Source organism: Lytechinus pictus, chromosome 5 (assembly GCF_037042905.1).
Source record: "Lytechinus pictus isolate F3 Inbred chromosome 5, Lp3.0, whole genome shotgun sequence".
NCBI lineage: Eukaryota > Metazoa > Echinodermata > Echinoidea > Temnopleuroida > Toxopneustidae > Lytechinus > Lytechinus pictus.
The window spans coordinates 13,860,429-13,883,461 of NC_087249.1; the positions used below are offsets into that span (position 1 = coordinate 13,860,429).

At 38.1% G+C, this 23,033-nt stretch overlaps 1 protein-coding gene across 1 annotated transcript; it reads left to right on the forward strand.

Moving 5' to 3' along the window:
* The first annotated feature begins 806 nt into the window (after positions 1-806).
* On the forward strand, positions 807-22,890 carry LOC129283653 (phosphopantothenoylcysteine decarboxylase-like). The gene is made up of 6 exons (XM_064099857.1): positions 807-877; positions 7,533-7,707; positions 13,475-13,576; positions 17,089-17,217; positions 18,590-18,758; positions 19,756-22,890. Exons 2-6 carry the CDS (start codon positions 7,558-7,560, stop codon positions 19,818-19,820), a joined length of 615 nt encoding a protein of 204 aa, XP_063955927.1. The 5' UTR covers positions 807-877; positions 7,533-7,557; the 3' UTR covers positions 19,821-22,890.
* Positions 22,891-23,033: the final 143 nt, after the last annotated feature.

Genomic DNA, 23,033 nt, shown 5'->3' on the forward strand with positions numbered 1-23,033 from the left:
GCTTGAGTGTTTGCAAGGGCGGATCTAGCTTTTTTTCAAGGAGGGGGCTTTACCCCCAAATGAAGGACAATTTTGTTGCCGACTGAGAATTTTCTGACAAGCAAAAAAAAATGGTCATTAATTTTGGTCCGGAGAAATTTGAAAAGCACGTGGGTTGGCTCCTAAATATTGGTAACATTTTTTTTTTTTTTGCTTGGGAGCCCAAGGGGGGGGGGTGGGTTAAACCCCCTAACCCCTCCCACCGTAGATCTGCCAATGGTTTGATTTCGATAGAGTAATTGATGAAAGAGAACAAAAAAAAAAAAAAAAGGCCATGAACAGTGAGACCACTAACTTGAATGAATAAAGGCTCACATGGTTGGTCGGTTGGTTATTAATGATTTTGGCAAATCCATCAAATCACCTTCTTATCATATATAACCATCAGAAAATAATTTTCGTTGTGGTAAACCTTTACCGTAAAGGTACAGGGGCCGCGGAACGGTTTTCAAAGTGGGGGGGCTGAGCCAAAAGTGGGGGGGGCTGACCATGCTAAAAATCACAATCATATGGTAAATTTTACGTTTTTGTACACGGTTTTGGAAATAAGCTTCAGCCCCCCCCCCCCCCCAGCCCCCCCGGTTCCGCGGCCCCTGGTAAAACTACATGTAGGCCTATATTAATGGGAACCCCCATGCAGTGTCTTTTATTTGGCGACCGCGGCGCGGACGACACATATGCACACGACACGCGCCTCGGCGGCCTAGCTCGGGCCTCGCGACCGGCCTCGGCCGGCGGGCTCCGATATATGGCCGGTCAAGCCAGCCATATCGACTCTGGGGATCGGATCGCTTGTCGTGTGCTGTTCGAATATCGACAGATTCTTGATCTTGACTTGGTAATGTATTTTTCCCCCCATTTTCTGTACTGGTTTCTGCAAGGTCTTTATCGTCCCTTTCTTTGTACATTTCGAGGAATTTGAGCTCTAAATGTAGATAATAACAACCTACAGACGATATTTTTCAAAATACGTGAGCCTTGACGAGGCATGAGGAAGACGAATTTGACTCGCCTCAGTCCCACACGCGACTCTCTGTGTTTGTGATGTCTGTCTTGAAATAAAAAAATCCGCTGTTTCGACTTTCGGAGGAGATGAGGCTTACCTTGGCTTTAGAATCCAATCGTGTATGCGATGCTTCGTTCTAAGTAAGTTAGAATCCATGCTCTCAGTCTCATAATCGATTAGAACATGATTGGATCAGGGTGACCAGATTTCACAAAATGAAATACGGGATTACGGGACAATCAACAAAACAAGATCAAGTCATAGTCAAAGAAGCCAGAAGGCCACACAGACAGTGCTGTTAGACTTGTGAAAAAAATGTAAAGAATTGGAAGGGAGGGTGAACGAAAGAATGAAGGAGAGAAAGAAATGACGAAAAAAAAAGAGATGAATTGAGAAGAAAGAAAGAAAAAATGACATGAATGAACTAGGGGAAAATGAAGGAAAAAATAAAATAAGAATAAAATAAAGTTAACATAAAAGAAGGATGAAAAAAAGAATAAAAGAGAGAAAAAAGGTTTCCGTCATTCTTTGAATTGAATAGAGAAAGAAAGGAAGGGAAGATGAATAAATGTGTGAAAGACAAAATAAAGGAAAGAAAGAAAAAAAGGAGGAGAAAAAGAATGAAGGAAAGAAATGTTTCCTTCATTTTTTGAAAGAAAGAAAGAAAGAAGAAAAACGGGAAGGGAGGAAAAGAAAGAATAAGGGAAAAATGTTAGAAGGAAAAATAAAATAAAGGAGGAAAGAGAGGGAGGAAAGAATGGAAAAAAATGGAAGGAGAGAAAGACCAAAGAGAAAAAGGAGAGGAAGGGAGAAGGAAGCAGAAAAAAGTTTAAGGAAAGAAAGAATGCAGGAAATTAAAATGAAATTGAATAAAGAAGGCAGGTAAGAGAAAGAAGGAAACAAGAAAAATGAACACACAGAGAGAGAAAGGATCAGGAAAGAGATAGGAAATAAAGATGGATAGAACAAAAAAGGGCAAGCAGGAAGGATAGGATGAAGAAAGAAGGATAGAAAAGAAAGAGAAAAAAGTTCAAAATTCAAGCAAACAAAAACAATCCAATCATCTAACAAAAATTATAATGATACTTAGTGTTTTTTTTTTAATGTACTTTTCAAATTTTAAAAAACTAAAATGTTTTAGAAATTAACAAAATTTCAAAGTGAAACATTGTCAACTTAGAAATTAGATGAAACCTGGCGGCATCATACACAGCAAAACTCAAAACGAAAGCTGGAACAACTAGATCTAGTTATGAAAACTCAATAACTTGTTCCTCCGATTACATCTCCAAATCATTAATCTGAGAATCCATAATATAATTATACAAATTTCCTGCCGATTTTGTGATTATTTTGGTGAAAAAAAACTGTTAATCATGTCATTGTTTGCACTATTGAGAATCTGCTCCAATCCTACATGCCTAGCTAGTAGCCTGCCAAACACAGGTAGGAGGCCAGTTCGTTTGCAATGTATTGGGTTAGCAAGAAAATCACAGCAGAACTTGCAAAAGTTTAGTTACCGATTTTATTGTTGTCTCTGCTTCGTCATCTGTTGGCTATTTGATGAAAATTCATCACTTTTATAACTACATTTTGTTCAATATTCTGAAATACGGGACATATAGGCGTCCCGGGAAGGGTTTGTCAGGACGCCGGGACAAAGCAAAATACGAGACGATCCCGGGAAATACAGGACGTCTGGTCACCCTGCATTGGATTTTAAGTTCAACTCTAGATCTAGGCCTACAGTGATGTCAACACTGTCCTATTAGTATCAACGTTACACAGATGGATGACAGCCATTGGGCTCGTAATGGTGGAGCAAACAACCGCTGCTTAACTAAACTTACAGCGTCTATGGAGAAAGGGTACACTTTTGCACCCTCCTCGATTAGATGTAGATCTACTCCTTAATTTTGCTTTTTGACGGGGGAAAAAAGAAGAAATAATAAAGATAAATTTTTATCAATAGACTATAATCAGCTTACCATCTTTCTGAAAAATATGCTGGAAAATAGTGAATTTTGATGACAAACAGATCAGGATCAGCCAGGTTCTTCTACAGCTGAGCGAACGGACGCGCCAGCAGATTGGCTGGCACGTTCGTACGCTCAGCTGTAGCTGCGCTGACGGCAATCAAGCGATTGAAGAAGAACCTGGCTAGTCCTGATCTGTTTGTCATCAAAATTCGCTATTTTCCGGCATATTTTTCGGAATGGTGGTAAGCTGAGTGTATTTAATATAAATTCATCTTTATTATTTCTTCCCTTTTACCCCGTCAAAAAGCAAATAAGGAGTAATCGATGAGGGTGCAAAATTGCACCCTTTCTCCATAGATGCTGTAGACCGTTAAGCGGCGGTTGTTTGCTCTACCATTACGAGCCCAATAGCTGTCATAGGTCTATTGACGGAGGGGATGTCGCAGAGCCAGACGAAGTCTCAGCGGAGTATATCCCTGACAGAAATAGACTTATTTATCGGTCTAACTTGGTACTTGATATTATTATTAAGTCTATTTACTTGATGTAACATGTAGATTGTAGTCATCCCTATGGTAACCCAGCTCATGCTGGTGAAGCTGGCGGGAGCCTCGGATGCAATAAATAACACTGAAATCTGGGGCGCGCATGGCTCGGTTCACATTGGCCGACGCGACGCGACGTTGAGCAAATTTTCCCACGAGAATTGGCAAGTCTCAGTCACATTTCGAGGTCTATAAACAATATGCCCACCGCTTTTCCGAATATCACGATCGGGAAGGGCTGTAATTGTATTTTGGCTTCGATCTCGACGTCAGCGTTCAAATCCTTGGTTAGACATTGTTTCGCTTGGCTTCGCCGTAATTTTGATATGGACTGAAGATAGCGACCAAAAGATTCACCTGCGGCAGTTCATCTGTTCTGGTCGTAGGCTTCACACAGTGAAAATCAATCCTACAAATGTTGACTTCCCTGCCAAACTGTTGGTTTGCACACACATGCTTCCCCTCCAGTGCGAGATAACTCACCAGGGCGCAGCTGGGACTGCACCTCTAGGTTATGTTTTGGGGGGGCCATCAAAAAGGTTCATGCTTTCGTTGGCGTTAACGTCATGTGTAGCAATAGGTGAGAAGCAGATGATTGTTCGCTGACCCAGCTTGCCAACTGGGCTTCTGCCAGAATGATGTTTCTTCTGCAAGAAGTTTCCACTAGGCTTTGTGGACCTTGGGCGATTTGATACATCTGTGTGGCTGGACATTGATTCATTAGGAGAATGAGCGCTGCTATCTTTACCAGGGATCACATCAATGTCAATAAACTAAACTTTTAAACCTGTTGCTGGTTGGAACATTACACTGGTCAGTCTTATGGTGGTGGGTGGCATCAGTGGTTTGAAAAGCAGGCAACATAATTGTGCTGCTACTCCCATGATTCACCAGGCCAACTATTCCAGGAACAAATTGCTGATGGCCACCCAGATGTTGACCCATAGGTCTTGAAGATAGGTTGGTGCGGGCCTGCTCACTACGATGGTTAGAGCTTGGTGACCCAGGCTGTGAATGATGGCGGTAACCCTCATGATAGTTGTTATTACCCTTGTACCTATCATAGTGGTGCTGAGCACTATTCATGAAAAATCTGCTATTTTGCAGCCTTGAAGGATGCAATGCACTCACCCTTACAATGTAGATATATCTTGGATTTTCAGACTGCTGATAAAAAGTCAACTTGCAGTTGGAGGGATCATAACTTGGCTTCTTTTTTGACATGCACATTTTTCGAGGAATGTAAATCCTTGTCCTTATTCCAAGTAGGAGCTTGTCATCATCACGCTGGTCTTGAAGTTCCTACGTAGCTGTCAGAGCTGATTCAAAAGTTGTTCATTCTCCATTAGTGTTTCAGTGTTTTTTTTTCCTTCAAGTCTTCCTTGAGAGCTTTCAACTATAAGAATCACACGCCAAGCAAGTAGATGTTCGGCTATCATTGGTAATACAGATAGCATCGCTTGCTCCCCCTTCATGTCTACTGTCCCGGTGTTCAGAGAATCCTTGTTTCCATTAACACATTCTCAATCAACAGATGCTGGGTCATCGTTGTGATCAGTGGCATGAGTAGCCATTATGGAGGCAGATTGGATGACATGATCTTGATCATTGGGTGTTTCATCACTGCTGTCCTTGGATTTGTCACTTACATGTACATCAGACTGAGCTGGCGAGATGAAAAGATGTAACAGACCATTGATGGAGGAGCGAGGGCTAGGAGATATAGAATAAGCTTCCCCCGGGCATATAAAAAAATCTATCTGTTTCTGATTGGTCTTCAGTAAAAGCTTCCCTGGATAGATGGCTTTGCGAGGAGCCATCACTGCGCTTGTATTGGGCAGGCTTGTCCAGGGAGTGCAGACTACATGTAGCAGGCAAGGGTCGAAGTCCGTCGAACTACACGAGGGCATGTCAGAAAGTACAGGTCTGTTTCTGATTGCTCTTCAGTATGGGATTTCCTATTGGATTGGCTTGGCAAGGAGCCTTCACTGCTACCAGGTGTGGTTGTAATTGAGGAAGACTTGTAGTAGCAATACATGAGACACAAGTGAATGGGGCACTTTGTCAATTAGCTCTGCTAAATCTTGGTCCAACAGCCCTGTACACTCAAAAGGAATCCAAGTGTTGCATGCATGACATTAAATTGTATTGTAGCACGCATCCTTGTTGCAGATGGGGCACAGCTAATTCCGCTCATCGGGGGAACACTGGTATACCTTTGCATTACCAGTTTATACTAAACATTTTCATATGGTGTGCACACTGTCTTGCAGATTTCATCAAAGAGGCGGTTCAAGCTAATTCTGGAAAAGGAATCAGATGTGACATACATGTACATATAGCTATAAAGCTGAAGGTCGATTTCTTGGAGAAAGGAAAATAGGACATAACTTTTTACCTTTCTTGCATCTCCACATTTTTTCTTATTGTAAATCTCGAAGCCACAGCTCACTTTACCGCTGAATGGAACGGCCATATGTGCTGGGTTGGAAGTAGGATGTTTAACCAGAGATTCTCATACAATATTTTTTTATTCTTGTGAACAGAGCTTTTTGAATGCTACATTTACAAATCTCCGACCAACTTTTGTACGACCCTCTGAGGAGATTAGAAAGTCCATGGGCTCGCCGGAAGAATTTGAGGATGCAGTTGGCATGATGAATGTAGTGCATAATTAATACAGAGGATAAATTGTCACAGAATTATTGGAAGATGACAGTAGCATATAGATCTATGCACATGGATGATCAAGTGACCTACAATACAGCATGTTTGATAGCCGGTATTGATTAGATAATCCAATCAACAAAGTAATAATGAAGTCAATAGACAGTACTGTAATACAGATGACAGTACATTCAAACCGGAATCAAAGCTGGGCTAGTTTTACTTTTGGGCAGACACGACAGAAGACTTGGGTAAACAGTACACTCCACAAGTATAGCAACATGAAACAGCAGGATGAAAGAAGACAACATCGACATTGAATTGACAGAGGCAGTACATTCACAACATCCAGAATTGCACTTTACAATTGATCAGGGCTCTAATGTACCAAAACTGGCTGAGATAACTAGATGTTTGTCTAGAACAGATAACCTGGGCTTATTGTAATTGTTTCCCTTTTAATCAATAAAAGGTGATTTATAAAAAAAATTAAACATAAATGATTAGTTAAAATGTCAGAAAATAACAAATTTGAGCTCAAATTTTTGCAGCAGAATCAGAATACAACCTTCACACAGTGCGCCAAAATCAGGTCATCAAGGCGAGATCAAAGCACAGCAGAGCGAGACTAAAGGTGCTGCTTTTCCGACGGCGGCGGCGTTGTGTACAATGAAATCATAACCAAGGTTAAGTTTTAGAAATGTCATAACTTAGAAAGTATATGGACCTTGTTCATGAAACTTGAAAATAATGGTAATGAAGTATAACTGAACATCCTGTCTGAGTTTCAAGTCGCATGACCAAGGTCAAAGGTCATTCAGGGTCAATAAACTTTTTCCATGTGGGGGGGTATTTGTTGAATTGTCATAACTTTGAAAGTGTATGGATCTAGTTCATAATACTTAAGAGCAATCAGGTATCTGATATCCTGTGTGAGTTTTCAGTTCACATGACCAGGGTCAAAGGTCATTTAAGGTTAATGAACTTTGGCCATGTTTGGGGTATTTGTCGAATTGCCATCATAACTTTGAAAGTTGATGGATCTAGTTCATTGAAAGTGGACATAAGGGTAATCAAGTAGCACTGCCATTTTGCATGAGTCTTAGGTCACATGATCAAGGTCAAAGGTCATCTAGGGTCAGTGAACATAGTATTTTATTATCATACATGTATGAAGTGTATTTTTGTGAATAATTGTTTTCAGTGTCAGCAATGCACTATATTGAATCTCCTAATGCAGGCTAGACTGCCAGGCGTTCCACTTATCATTAGCTCTAATCTTTGTATTCCTCACAGACGTTCTTGGCAGCCAAATATAAAGATGAGCACTTCCGGAGAGGCTTGTATGAAAGAAGAGGACAAATCTTCATCTTGCAGCAATCCCAAGAAACATGTATTAATTGGCTGCACAGGGAGCGTAGCTGCTATCAAAATTCCTCTTCTTATTCAGGAAATTTTGAAGATAGGACAAGTAAGTATATTTAATCTTCATTCCTCTTTCATGGTTTGTTTAAATTTCTCCTCTAGCCATGGTTTATTGGTCTACCAGCAATGGGTATACTTCACAGATAGTCTTGGTCTAGATCCCATTTGGTCTAGATACACTGTCACAGTGAGCAAGCTGTGCAGATGCGACACGATTTGTTGGATTGTCGTCGTTTGGCGTACAAATCCCTATGGGAAAATCTTAAGGGACAAAAGTCACTTTTCTAGCTCTTTATAAAAGGGCTGCAAAGCCGCGATTATTATATTTTTTTTCCTACTTTTTTTTTTCTTTCCTACTATATAGTCTTTTTTTTTTTTTTTTTTTTCCGTCACACCTAGCGGATCACAATATCAGTTACACCATATGTGTATTTATATTTTTTCATATACATTTCTTTTTTGGATATATTTATATACATATCACTTATAGATACATATTTACACTTACCTTCTTCTCTTAGTTTGTTTAATGCTTTATCATATATACTTATATGTCTTTTGCACATTATCAGTTGTTCCCCATTCTTTTCCTTTTTTTCCCCCACTCTTATGCACCAGTTTATTATGCCTTTCTTTGTAACCTGTTTGACCCACCTCTCACTAATTCTCTTGTTATTCATCCCTCTATCACTGTTTTGTTCCAGATCCTGTTTGATGTTGCCTGCCTCATTATCTTAATCCCTCTTGGCTTGAGGTCTTTTACTGGCCTTACTCACACTAACTTCCCTTTGTGTCTGCCTACTCCTTTTCTTTCATCCCCTTCACTAACCTGATTGGTCTTCTCTACTCACTAATGCCCCTTTTGTCTCCTTGTTTCTAGTGTTGCTGTAGCTTGTTTGTGGTCTATATTATGGTTCCACTTTATTATATTTGTCATTTTGCCTCCGATGAAGATTCTGCTAGGATCGAAAGCTTAGGCCCCTTTTTGACTTTCTAATTTACTCCATTGGCTCTCTTTTATTAGATTTAAAACAGTTTTCAGCAGCTTCTTTTTGCCATTATTAAAAGGGGGATGAAATGGAGACTTTTCAGCTAGAAAATGGCAAGTTGGTAGATTCTGTATTGTGTTGTTTGAAAAGCTGTATGCTTGGTCTAATACTGTACCCGTTTATTCTAATTTAGTCTACTTCCCAGTTGGTCTAATTTTTTACTTCATCACATTGTTATTGGAAGTCAGGTGAAATTAAATGTGCATAAGCCTGAAAGGGAACTGAATGAAATGGTAAATAGACGCAATTGGCAATTAAACCAAAAGGATATTAGACGAAAATGCAGACATTCTGGAATGAGTTCGAACGGGTAGTAGACCAAGTGGTTGTAGACCAATTGGCAATTTACCTTCACAGTAAGTAGCTGGTTGCTAAAAGCATGTTTTTAAGTTGTTCATCTGTATGCAGTCTTTATCTCATTGATAGCTCTACATGTATTAAAGGTCAAGTCTACCCCAGAAAAATGTTAATTTGAATAAATAGAGAAAAATTAAACTAGCATAATACTGAAAATTTCATCAAAATCGAATGTAAAATAAGAAAGTTATGATATTTAAAGTTTCGCTTATACAATGTTTCATTTTTTACAGATTTGACAATAAGGACCAACTTGACTGAACCATATAGTATTAAACAATGCTAATTCCACATGTTCAGGGAGGAATTGATCGTTGATTCACTTAACAATACTTAACAATGAGGAGAAAATTAGAATATTTCATATAATAAAATACAAAAGAAATAGTGAGTGGATGACGTCATCAGTCCCCTCATTTGCATACCGACCAGGATGTGCATATAACTGTTTTGTGAAATTTAGCGAAACTTTAAAGTGTCAACTTTCTTAGTTTACATCCGATTTTGATGAAATTTTCAGTGTTATGCTTAGTGGATTTTTCTCTTTTTATTCAAATAAACTTTTTATTTGGGTGGACTTGTCCTTTAACCATTCGGTTTCTGACAAAATTTGTAGCGGGGGGGGGGGGGGACTTCTGAAGGTTTGACCAATAAAACTTTCAATAGAAGGGGGGGGGTGCATACCAACTTTCATATGTGACACTCCTTTATTTTGATCATTTGCTTCAATCTGGTATTTCTGCTTAATTTACAAGCAAGCGTAGTATACAAGAAAGGAAGTAAACTGTGAGCTTGAGTGGCCAATGGAAGCAATGTATTCAATCATTAAAATTCATATGTACAGCACACTTGGTTTGCTTTCTTTCATCACCATTGCTAACTCCTATAACTGGATTTAAATTCTTGATTAATGCTTTATACACACTACATGTACCTGTATGTTTAATGATAGTTTATTGTTCTTTTTAACTGACAGGAACAAAACAAACCCCCCAAAAAACAGAGCTTTATTTTTTCCCCCTACATGTTCAGTACATGACCTACTTTCATGTTCCAATTCTGTACTCCTGCGCCTTCCAGCTATAAAATTCGTAGAAAAACAAGTAAGAATTCTGAAATGGCATCTCCAGCCTCCTTTTTAGTAAAATCTGAATATGTCGCCTGCAGCAGGTTCGAAATCATTCCGGACGAGCCGGTTAGAGGAGAAAGCATCGCATAATTTGCTAATTGGATGAGAAAAGAAATTTGATGGATTTTCTGTCTTGGATGCCAGAATGTTATGGACTTGTGAGACGGGGATTAGTCGTCTGAATTATGCATTGAAATTGTAATATGGAGCAGTGTGCCTTATGTTGTCTTCCAGTCAGCATATTAGAACAAAATTCACAGAAGCTTGACATCGGCATTACTGATGGAATACACTTAAAGTCCATCCAACAAAAGTTTATATGATATTAAAGAGAAAAACCAAACATTCTTAGTGCCATCCACCCAACAAAAAGTTTATATGATATTAAAGAGAAAAACCCAACATTCTTAGTGCTGAAAATTATATTAGAATCTAATGTAACATTAGAAAGCAGCTCTAAATGTATAAGATTTAAAGTTTTCTGTTTTTTTTTAAACAGTTCCATGTATACACCCAGTCTGGTTGGTAGCAGGCCTGAGATTCTCCCGATATTTATCGGGTTCCCGATATTTTTTTCACCAACATACATTTAGGTGGTCTCTGAGATCGATGTAAATCCGGTATAAACTTAAGGGGGTTGGGGTGTCTATTTTCAATGCCTTATTTATTCGCAAAAATTGCTAGAAAATTAAAATTGCCGTCATGCATTCGAAAACTTGATTCTTCGACGGCTATTTGAAGTTTATCGCACACGGTCGGTATTGATCATGGGCGCTGCCATTTTGTATAATACCCACCAGACCGTTCGCGCGTTGCAGTGGAGGAAACAGCGGGCACTCGGTGCACGGGCGATGGCTGCATTCAATTCATGCATGCATGCAGGCGCTAGGATAGCCCAGGGAACTCTGGGCCGTGTCGCGAAGCGGGCGGGAGCTCCCTGGGTTAGCGCTAGGCGTGATTACGGTGATTTGTCAATACGGGAGTTCTTTCGTGCGAGCGAAAAAACAAGAAAAGTTTGTGAAAAATTATGGCTTTTCAACGGAAATTTCTTGATCGAGGTGAAGAGGCGAGGGTGAAAGGGATCGACGCTTCAGTTCGTGAGAAATGGACTTGGAAGTGGGTTGAAAAATCAGTGGATGGAAGGGTGGCAAGTGAGTGCATACAGAAAATTGAGGAACCCGGTAAAGCTTACTGTACGTGGTGTAATAAGAAAGTCAAGTACGCGAATGGCGGCTGGAGCATGATCAAGCAGCACATGTACATGTATGATGCTCACAAGTTTTACTATAGAATTTTATTTAATGTACGTATTGTGCATTTGATTCAGAAATATTGAACTCAAAATCTCATAAACCTCTAACATGTATAATTGAGAGGTATTGTTGCATGCACTACCAATGAAAGTATATTTCCTGGTGCATTCAAGCACTTTGTGCCTCAGAAACACAATTCTTTCCCTTTTATGTATACAGCAAATTCCAGGTACTTCATGGTGTTGAAGAGATGCCTTCTAGATCCTCTGAAAGCCCCCAAATCCATGACCTTTGGGGGGCTTCGCCCCCTCGACCCCCTCCGGGGCGTTGCCCCTGGACCCTCGGCCGTTAGGTGCGAGACTCTGGTCACTTCGCTCCCTACGTTCACAAAAACAGATATTTTTGAAAAGGGCCACTCTCAGGCCTAGGCAAAATTGAGGAACCAATGACATCACCCACTCACTAGTTCTTTTGTATTTGAAATAATTTTTGCCTCATTGTCAAGTTTAATTTTTCCCTGACAATTAAAATCTTCCCTATTTTCAAATGTGAAAAAATTGAAATATTTTATTAATTTGTACAATAAAATAAAAAAGATATAGTGAGTGCCTGAGTTGTTGATGTTATTAGTTCCCTCATTTGCATACCGATCAAGATGCGCATGTAACAGTTTTGTGAAAAATAAACAAATTTTTAAAATGTCATAACTTTCCTAATCGTGCATGTATTTGTATTGATTTTAATGATTTTTTTTCTCTCTTTATGCAAATCCACTTTTTGTTGAGGTAAACTTGACATTTAAGTTTTATCCCTTGGCTTCCCTAAATAAAAAATATTTCAATATGCATTATGTCACCTTGGGTAACGTCTAACAATCAATCACCATTCTAGAAAGCCAAGGATCCCTTCATCTATAATGCATGTATGCCTTTTCAAATCATGTACAATATGATAAATACTCTTGAATCCATCAGCAATGTTGTTGACAAAGAAGGGGATGGTGGCATACATGTACACTTATGCACTGTACATGTGTAGAAAAGAAATAATTAGGCCTTTAAAAATAATTGTTTACGGTGCCCTAATCTGACAGACCGTAAAATGTGAAAAACAGGGTCGCTTTGTATTTATTTTTTTTGCACAAATGCAATGTTTTGTGAGAAAATCTCAGATTTGGGTGAAGAATTCGCTCAAATTCATATTCAATGGCCAGCTTCTAATAAAAAAAACATTTTAATAATATGTGTTTTGCAAGGCAGAAATCTTCCCATGCATGATTTTCTAAAGTGAATTTTCCGAATTTGGGCTAATGAGGGCAACCTAGAACCTACATGTATGTAAACTATTTTTTAGGCTTTGTGGTGGCACTTGCATTCTGGCATAGTGCAGATTGATGAAGTATCACAGGGCCACATAATGTATAAGAAATTATATTGGCATGGACAGTGGTGATGATTGCTGATCATTGTTTTATGATCATAATCATTATTCTTTTCATTATTTCCATCATCATCGACATCATCATCAATTATCATACATTGTAATTATCATTACTATCATCATCTTCCTCATCATCATCATCATCATCACATAATTATCACCATCGCCATCATCACTGTCGTTGTTATCATCATCATCATCATATTATTATCATCTTCCTTATCATCATCATCATCATCTTCCTTATCATTATCATCATCATCATCATCATCACTGTCATCAATATTATCATTGTCGTCATTATCATCCTCATCATTTTCATCATCATATCATCATCACTGTCATCAATATCATCATCATCATCATCCTCATAATTTTCATCATCATATCATCATTATTCACCAATCACCAGTACTATCATCATTATCACCATTATCATTCATTGTTGCGATCATCTTCTCTTCATCATCATTCTACTGTTATTTGAATATAGATTGTATGTTTTTTTGCTCATTACTGTATGTGATATATTTTAGTCTGCAAATTTTGTCATAAGTTCATTTAACCAATGTATCTGTTACTTAGGTTGAGGTAAAAATTGTGGTGACGGAGCACGCCCTCAAGTTTTTCGATGTGGCAGTATTACCACCAGATGTTCAGCTTTACAGGGATCAAGATGAATGGGAGGTAAGATAGATACAATGGCCCGTATTCTGAAGTCAGGTTTAACTTCGACCACGGTCTAACTCTGCTAAAATTATGGGGAGCCAAAAATTAAAAAATTCTATATATTACACTGTATATTTTTTATTTTTACTATATTGTTTCCTTTTGTTTTCATAATGAAGAAAAATATGTTCTATCATCTCCAGACAATTATGAACAATTTGTGTGTCATATGAGTTAATAGATTGAATGTGTTAGGGATTTGTGCCCCAATTGGCTATCCATAGTTTAACCACAACTTTAAACCAGGGTTTAATTTAAACCCGAGTTCAGAATACGGGCCAATATGTACAGCTCCAGGGATGGGGGGGGGGGGGGGTGGTGTCTCATGAAGCTATAGTTAATTCACTCACAACTATTAGGCAACCCACATATCTGCAGTACTTATATTGAGCCTCAGATACAGTCTACTACCGTCACCAAATGCTATCTCGCAATATGTATGTCGGATAGAGTTAATATGTTTTTCCACGTGAACGGAAGAAATAATACCCACATGTAGTATGCACTGAGCAATAAATCCATGTTCGAATCTAATTCTTTTTTATCTGCATACAACTTGCATTTGTTTTTATTGCTCTTCGAATTCATTGTTTTGATTTGATTTTCAATGTTAATCATCATCATCATGGTTGACCGCTCCACCTTTGAATATATCTAGCTATCTTGGTTTCATAATGTAGGAGATGAAATTATACCTGTAGGTGTAGTATCCTTTTACCTATATTACACTCCCTTAAAAACCCTTTTAGCATCCATCCATCAGAGACCTTTTGAACAGCTGAAATGAAAGACCAAACAGCCCGCAGCAAGTCCATTAGTAATGATAACCGTTCTACCTTTCTGTTGTTTGGTGTGATCTGATGTCAGTTATACAGGGTGTCTTAAGAGAATGTACTTAATATACATGGATATCTTTGTATTAGAGAGAGAAAAAAAAGATCAATGGTAATATAAATTGTGTCTGTCAGATGATAATAAATCCTCTCAATGGCATTTGAAGTAAATGCAAGTAAAAACAACTGCCATGAAGCATTTTTTTTTGTTGGCGTCAGTAATTTCTAAAATATTTTACTCACACAGAATGTTAAAGACGGAGATTTATTATTGGACCAACTGCTTAGAATTTTTTTTGTACATGTGTGCATGAATGTGCGTATTTCTTTTTTAACTTTCATTGTTCAATGTCTTTAGCATGCAAATGAGTCAAATGCAAATTTGCATTATACATGCTGAATATTTATAAAAATTAATAATGGTGTTCAATGATCCACTGATTTGATATTTTTTTAATAAGATTTTTTTTTTTTTTACACCCTGTATTTGTGCTCACCTGAAAGGCTCTTTATCCCTGATTCAGGCTGGATAAAATTCTGCCAAGGAAAGGCAAAATTAGTATCATGTTTTGACGTTTATCAGTGAAACATTTTAGCCAACTTAATGTGGTGTGCTCTTGTTATATCTTTAAAAAAGGGAAAAGTAGATTTTGCAGACTTTGGCCTATTAATGTACTGGGATTCGGTTGTCTAATATTAGAGAAAGGCGGGGAGGGGGGGGGGGGTGTAGATAATAAAAGTTTACTCCTTTTACATGAACAACAATAGTTATGTTTGTAAAAAATCATTTATGGATAGATTTTCATATAAAATAATTTATTGATAGATTTTCATATAAAATCATTTGAATTGTTGACAGAGGAGTAAAAAACAAGTTTCTAGTACATGTACATAAACAATAGTTGAAATGTTGTTAAAAAAAGAAGAAAATAGTGTTTTGTAATCATTTGGTAGAAAGTGTCTCATTTTACTTTTATTGTCTCGCCCACCAGAGGTGAAGGCGAGACTTGGGGATCTAAATGTTGTCCGTCGTCCGTCCGTCACAAACCTGATGACACATAACTCCACAACCATAAGTGGCTTTCCAAATAAACTTGGATGGTAGATGGACTTGGGGGACCTGCATGTTATGCTGCAGTCGGAGGTCACATGGTAAGGTCAAAGGTCATTTTCAGGTCAACGTTAAAGTTTACATGCAAGACTCTCTTATGACACCTAACTCCGCAACCGTAAGTCACTTTTCAACCAAACTTGGATGGTACATGGACTAGGGGGACCTGCATGTTATGCTGCAGTCGGAGGTCACATGGTAAGGTCAAAGGTCATTTTCAGGTCAACGTTAAAGTTTACATGCAAGACTCTCTTATGACACCTAACTCCGCAACCGTAAGTCGCTTTTCAACCAAACTTGGATGGTAGATGGACTTGGGGGACCTCATGTTATGCTGCAGTCGGAGGTCACATGATAAGGTCAAAGGTAATTTTCAGGTTAACGTTAAAGTTTGCATGCAAGACTCTCTTATGACACCTAACTCCGCAACCGTAAGTCACTTTTCAACCAAACTTGGATGGTAGATGGACTTAAGGGAACTGCATGTTATGCTGCAGTCGGAGGTCACATAATAAGGTCAAAGGTCATTTTCAGGTCAACGTTAAAGTTTACATGCAAGACTCTTATGACACCTAACTCCGTAACCGTAAGTCAATTTTCAACCAAACTTGGATGGTAGATGGACTTGGGGGACCTGCATTTTATGCTGCAGTCGGAGATCACATGGTGAGGTCAAAGGTCATTTTCAGGTCAACGTTAAAGTTTACATGCAAGACTCTCTTATGACACCTAACTCCGCAACCGTAAGTCACTTTTCAACAAAACTTGGATGGTACATGTAGATGTACTTAGGTGACCTGCATGTTATGTTGCAGTCGGAGTTCACATGGTAAGGTCAAAGGTCATTTTCAGGTCAACATTAAAGTTTACGTGCAAAGCACTTATGACAAGGGTTATTCCATCCCAATCATTTCACAATGAAGTTTCGATACAATTCTGTTGCGTGCCCTCGCAAATCACAATATTTCTGGTTATTTTCATAAGTAGGCGAGATGTCCACAAAATCGCTTTTGCGTTGTTTGTTTACTTTTACAGTGGAGATTAAAATGTAAAGCAGTTGAAGGGATTTGATATCTGTGCATAAGCCCTTTTAATAGGCATTCATATAGCACCACATACATCTACAGAGTGTACCTAGAAATACATGTAATCTTTTTTTTTTTAAACAAGTGCACTTCTAGTTAATACCAAGAATGCATGTAGCATTTCCACTTTATATGTGAATACAGGATAAAAGAGCATTGCCATGCTTACAGACATAGGTGCTGCGGCCGGGGATCGATCCCTGGCACCTGCTATAATCTTCATTGTATTACATGGCACACTATTGTTATTACCCCCAGCTTTAGCATGAGCTGCTGTTTTCAGTGCTGTGCATTCAAGAAATTAATCTTACCGGGTATGTACTCATCTCTCCTGGGTTAAGTGCAGCAAAGTATGGATTTATTCATGCCAACATTTTCGTCTATTATGTAACTAGATCTAATGATAGTTTTTAATTATGTTAATTTGATCCTTTGCTTTAGGTGTGGAAGGCCATCTCCGATCCAGTCCTACATATTGAGTTAAGACGTTGGGCCGATGTGATGGTCATTGCTCCTCTGGATGCCAATACTCTTGGCAAGATAGCCAGTGGAATCTGTGATAACCTTTTGGTAGGTTTAAACAAAAAAAATACTGTACATGTAAATAGCAGAAATTGCCACAAACAAATATATGAAACTTTGCCTTTAATTAAATTGATGCTTTTGAGACAACAGAAATTTGTTTGACGTACACCTGTGGCTATGTTATTACAAATTATCCCCCGCTTACCCAGATATCCCCAAGACCAGGGAATCTGTGTGTGGCTGTGTGATTGTTCTAGTCATGTAAAATATTTATGTTAATTTCATGTAGTTTCTTTGTGATTGAGCCAATCACTATACATGCCTATGAAGAACATGTGTAATAAACTTGGAAGTTTGTTTAATCCAATTTTCAATCTCATTTTTATTGATCTTTCTTTTGCCATTTTGTGACTTTGGATTCTGAAACCAATTGATTTGAGGGGCTATAGCCTCGAACTTATCTCTTGATTATTAACATGTGCATAGTCAAGATTATTGAAGCTAGCTTGTGTGTTGAAAATATTGTTGATTTTGACAGAGTGGAATTTGTGCTGTGCCCTTGTAAAAGTTTGATCAGATTTTTTTAGAACTCAATTATAATGGTTATTGAATAAATTTGCATTTACCTGCAGTACCTGCATGTAATTAACAAATTCCACATTTCGAATTCCCCTTCCCCAAACCTCATTTAATGCTATAATACCACACAAAGCCCGCAGGTTCTTTTTTCTTTTTTTAATGAACACGTTTTAACAGTTAAACCATTTATCAGAAGGGGTATTGTTGAACATTAGCAAAGTAAAATCTGTGATAACACCTTTAGTAAGAGCTCACTCATGCTTGACTTGGCGGATCAGAATATTCAAACGTAAAAGGGCTTTCAGAATTGCTTGTGTGATCGTTAGCGATCATTTGGTCGTACATGTAATATATAATGCACACAATCGCAATGGTTGGAAGTAGTCACACCACCAATTGTGAAAGGGGCATAAGTTAGGCAATGAGATCAGGGACATTACTGCCAGTGTAATTTGGTCAAAACTGTGTTGTTCATTTTTTAGGGGGAAAAGAGATTTGATTGATTGATTGATTCATTCATTTATTTCCACACTTCATAAAAAGAACAATACAGTCAGTGTAAAGATGGTATTACAGAATACAGTACAATATATACATATGAATATTCCAATGCATAAAGAAAACATACACTACACGAAACAATAAATCAAAATCTGAACAGTAATGTAAATGTGGGGGATCATTTAAAAAGTTAAAAACTTATAACATAATCCCAATTTTGTCAATAAAAGTTTGAGTTTTGCATAGAAAGACTAGGAAAAAAAAAAAGAGAGGGCCCTAGTAATTATTTTGCTCTGTTCATAATGATTTTGCTTCTATATTTATCTCTCTCTAACAGACATGTGTTGTGAGGGCATGGGACATGAAGCGCCCTCTCTTGTTCTGCCCATCAATGAACACTCACATGTGGGATCATCCAATCACCCAGCGTCAGGTGTCAGAGCTGATTTCCTTGGGTTATTCTGAGATCCCTTGCGTAGAGAAACTACTGGCTTGTGGAGACAAAGGTGAGACATTTAGTCAAACTCGTGGGGGTCTAATGGATATGACTCGTCATTCAATCTGAGGAACGTGGGTTCGATTCATACCTATGGTGTGTTTTCCTTCAGCAAGAAATATCCAAAGTGTGCTTCACTAAACCCTGGTGTAGTAAATGAGTACATGGTAGGAAGACATTCCTTGAATGCTTGAGCGCCTAGGTAGCTGAGCTAAAGATGGGGTAATAATAATAGCAGGGCCTGCTAGAAGAACAGTTGTGGTACTGAAGTGGCAACCCTGGGTAAATATACCGTTATTCTTCTTATTATTATTCATTTGATCTCTGTTTTTGCCTTCTGTTCTGTCCATGCCTTCAGCAACCATTTTTTGTCCAGTATTAACATGATGTTGACTGATGATTTTTCTTAAAGGTTGCAAGTTTGAAAAGAACTTGTCTTGGATATGATGGAAAAATTTTAGCGCAAATACATATTTTTCTCGTTAATGTGCTGATTGCAAAAATGAATGGTTGGGGCAACTTTTGTTGTAAAGTAAGGGATATTAGTAGGTCTCCAGTTAACCTTGAGTATAATATACTATATTGTGTAATAATCTTTAAAGTACTTTAATAGAAACGTTCCTATGTACCAAACGTCATTTAAAACAGAATGTTATATTTATCATCATTTTGATATTAAAGCCTTAGATTGGGGCAATTAAAGTATATTTCATCTTGCACAGTGTCATTATGTTTAAGGCATCGTCTCGGTCCTGTCTCATGAGATTAGTAATTGATTGTGTCGCTGATTTTTATGGTTAATTAAAGCACATAATCATTGCAATCTATCACAGAAAGTAGCCCAAAGATAAATTGCTTAGCCTAATGTTGATGAGCCTTGCACTTTTGTAATCACCATTTTTGCCATATCTGTATTATTTTGTGAAACTAGTTTCTGGTTTAGCCACCTTTTTTAAATGCAATGTATTATTTAGAAAATTAAATTATTTTGGCACTTTTTTTGACAGGTTTTGGAGCCATGGCAGAGGTTACAACGATTGTGGACAGAGTGAAGGATGTCATCAACAGATGAACTGACAGAGTTCAAAGGTCACCTACTTGGTCCCACCCAGCCAGGAGTGAGGTCAGCTACTTGGTCCTGCCCATCCAGGAGTGAAGGATATCACCAATAGATGTACTGACAGAGGTCGATGGTCAGCAACTTGGTCCTGCCCATCTAGGAGTGAAGGCAATCTGCAGGAGATGAAAGTGAGATGGTGTCCACTGCATGGTGATATGCAGGAAGAGCTCAAACAATGGTGATTAAAGGAAGTCGATGTGAAGAGGTTTGCGGATACACTAAGAAGATGAGGTAGTCCTTAAGAGGACTGTTTTGTTATTGTTTGATATAATTTCCAAAAAAAAACCTTTGTTCTTGTCATTTTAATTAGTATGCTCCCTTCTTCAGCTTTAAAGAATCCATAAGAATAGGATCTGTGCATTAGTTCTGCAAATTGTACACAAATAGTCCATTATAATCATTCTTATTCCTTTTAATTATTTAATCTTTTAATAAAAAATGATGCCTGTCATGCACCTGAGTGGGATTCCTTGATATTAGTGCAGATATTCTCTTTCCCATACCTGATCAATGAGAGAACGATCTTTACACAATCTATGTAGGTCGGCCAAATTGTGGAGTTTTCCCAAGAGATTCTTTTTTACATGTCTTCTTTGAAGCTCTCATATGAAGCCATTAACATATTAAAGTCCACAATGGCCATGGCTTCATCCAGTATTTCCTTTGTTATTTCATTCTTGGAAGATGTCCTTGGATACTTCTGATAAACTGGAAAATGCAGCGTTCTCTCCAGTAGTTGACAAGAATCTGTCATAAAGAAGCCTTAAAAGAAGACTTGAAAAAAAGCTTAACCCCAGAAAATACACTGTAGGTGGGGATTAAGGCTGAATTTCCCAGGGTTTTTAACCTAGTCCACTTCTGTTTCAGGCACATTCATTTGGCGGTGTGGCAAACTAATCAATATTCAAGAGCTGTGTGATACTAGTAGTCCGGGGTTCAGGTGTTTTAATAAACCAGCTATAAAGCAAATAATGTGGGGTTGAGACAGTCTGAAACCAGGAATAAAATATAGTATATGGTTAAGGTGAGTCTAGGGTTAAGGATGGTACAGGATTAAGAAACTGAAGTCTGAAAAATAATAGGGTTACCTGTCTTCTCTAGAAAGATCCAGCAGAGCTTCCCAAATGCTATATCCCCCAAGGAGAATGTAATTGCCCTCTTCAGAGTTTTCCTGTTCCAAGGAACTATCCGTCATGACAGGGAGAACTGGCAGGTGGATCCCCTTGCTCCCTTTGATAGTGGCCTTGAAAGTCTCCACTCTGAGGTGATTTGCTTCTAAAAGAGTAAGCCCCTTTGCAGCCTTCTTTATTGTTTGCAGGGGCACACAATCACTCCTGTATTAATAAGTGGATTGAAAAAAAATTATAGTTATTTAGAGCAGTTTATTTAAAAGTGTTTAGAATTGATACGTACAATATTCATTATTAACCCTATCTTAACTAGGCTATTTCAGACCAGGATATACAGGGGGGGGGGGGGGGGGTTCAATAATGCAATCGTGACTGTAAATGAGACTGTTACTAACATTTTTCAGTTACTCATGGATAGGAATATCTCATCAATAAAATATTGTTATTCCTACCAGAAAAATCATCTTTTTAAAAACCTTGTACAGTTTATAAACCATTGGCAGGGAAACTATTGCATATAACTTTAAGCATACATTATCACTTGCGCCCTTGATGGTACATGTACTTGAGATTGGTCCTAAAAAATTATGAAAATACTTCATATGGTACAATCAGATCTAATGTCAAGAAAACATGTTAACACAAAGTGAAGTATATTCGAATAAAATGTGACTTGCTATGCTTTCTACCTCATATACATGTTGGTCATTTGTCACCCTTTTCATCTGGATGTAACATTTACAAACATGGCAGTCAGTGGCTTATTGCACTTATGACGCATTATGATTTCAATTATAGGCTGCATTCACTAATTTAAAAGCATTTGAACTAAAATTATACTGGTAACATATTACATAGGGAATTTTACATCCTGTGAAAGAAATAATCACACAATGATAAATAAGTAACAACTTAAACAGGTCACCTGGATTGGTACAATAATAAATCCTGTTTGGACAACTTTATTTTTTTACAGTTAAGTGATTTTCCAATTGTGCCGAAATAGTTTTTTTCAGGGCAATTCCAAATTTCATTACTAAATCTTAGCATTCTACTTGTACTTCTGAAAATTAGAACAAATAATTGTACTGATTACCCCTGTGGTTTTGTGGTAGTTAATATACATATTTATAAACTACCTGAGTGTATTTATTTTCTTGCAAAATTGTTCATAGGGCTACTTGCTGTAGGCCTCCACCAGCCTGATATTTGGCTATTTACTGGCTACTTATTGTTGGCTTTGGGTTGGCTGGTCACATGACATCCGACATTGATGAAATTTTCTGGCCCCTTTAAAAAAAAAAAAATTACTGTTTATAAAACAGTAAACGGCAGTGGAGGTCAATCGCATTTTTGCACTCTTTGACGGCTCTTTTTCTGTCAGGGGGCTGCAACTCCATACATTTCCATGGTTGTCTCGAGTACATAGGAAAGGAGCCCCTGATCAATTTGTTGTACATTTGGTCTCTTGCTTACCTTGCTCGTCTTGCCAGCACAGTTGCTCTGTGCTAGGATCTCATTGGTTATTAATCTGCATACCAACTTTTTAGCAAAGTTCTTCATTGAAGAGGAGTTTGCCTGGAAAGACATCAAAGTTGCAGATGACAGAGGGATTGTTGCCTCCTTGGATGCACTAATATCATCCGATTCGGCTACGGATGATGCTATGGGTTCGGCTACGGGTACGGCTACGTGGATATTTTTATTGAAGTTGCTGTTCAATTTTTCAATGTTGCCATTCAACCTTTCTAAAGCAACTGCAATCCTATACAAACTTTTTGACACTGATTTACTACCATAATAGCTTTTGCCGTTCTTTCTCTCCTCTCTCTCGCCCCTCTCACTCACTTCATCCACCCACTCACTCTCTTAGCAATGTACTTGTACTTCTGAAAATTAAGAAAAAATAATTGTAGGCCTACTGATTACCCCTGTGGTTTTGTGGTACATATTTATAAACTACCTGAGTGGATTTATTTTCTTGCAAAATTGTTCATAGGGCTACTTGCTGTAGGCCTCCACCAGCCTGATATTT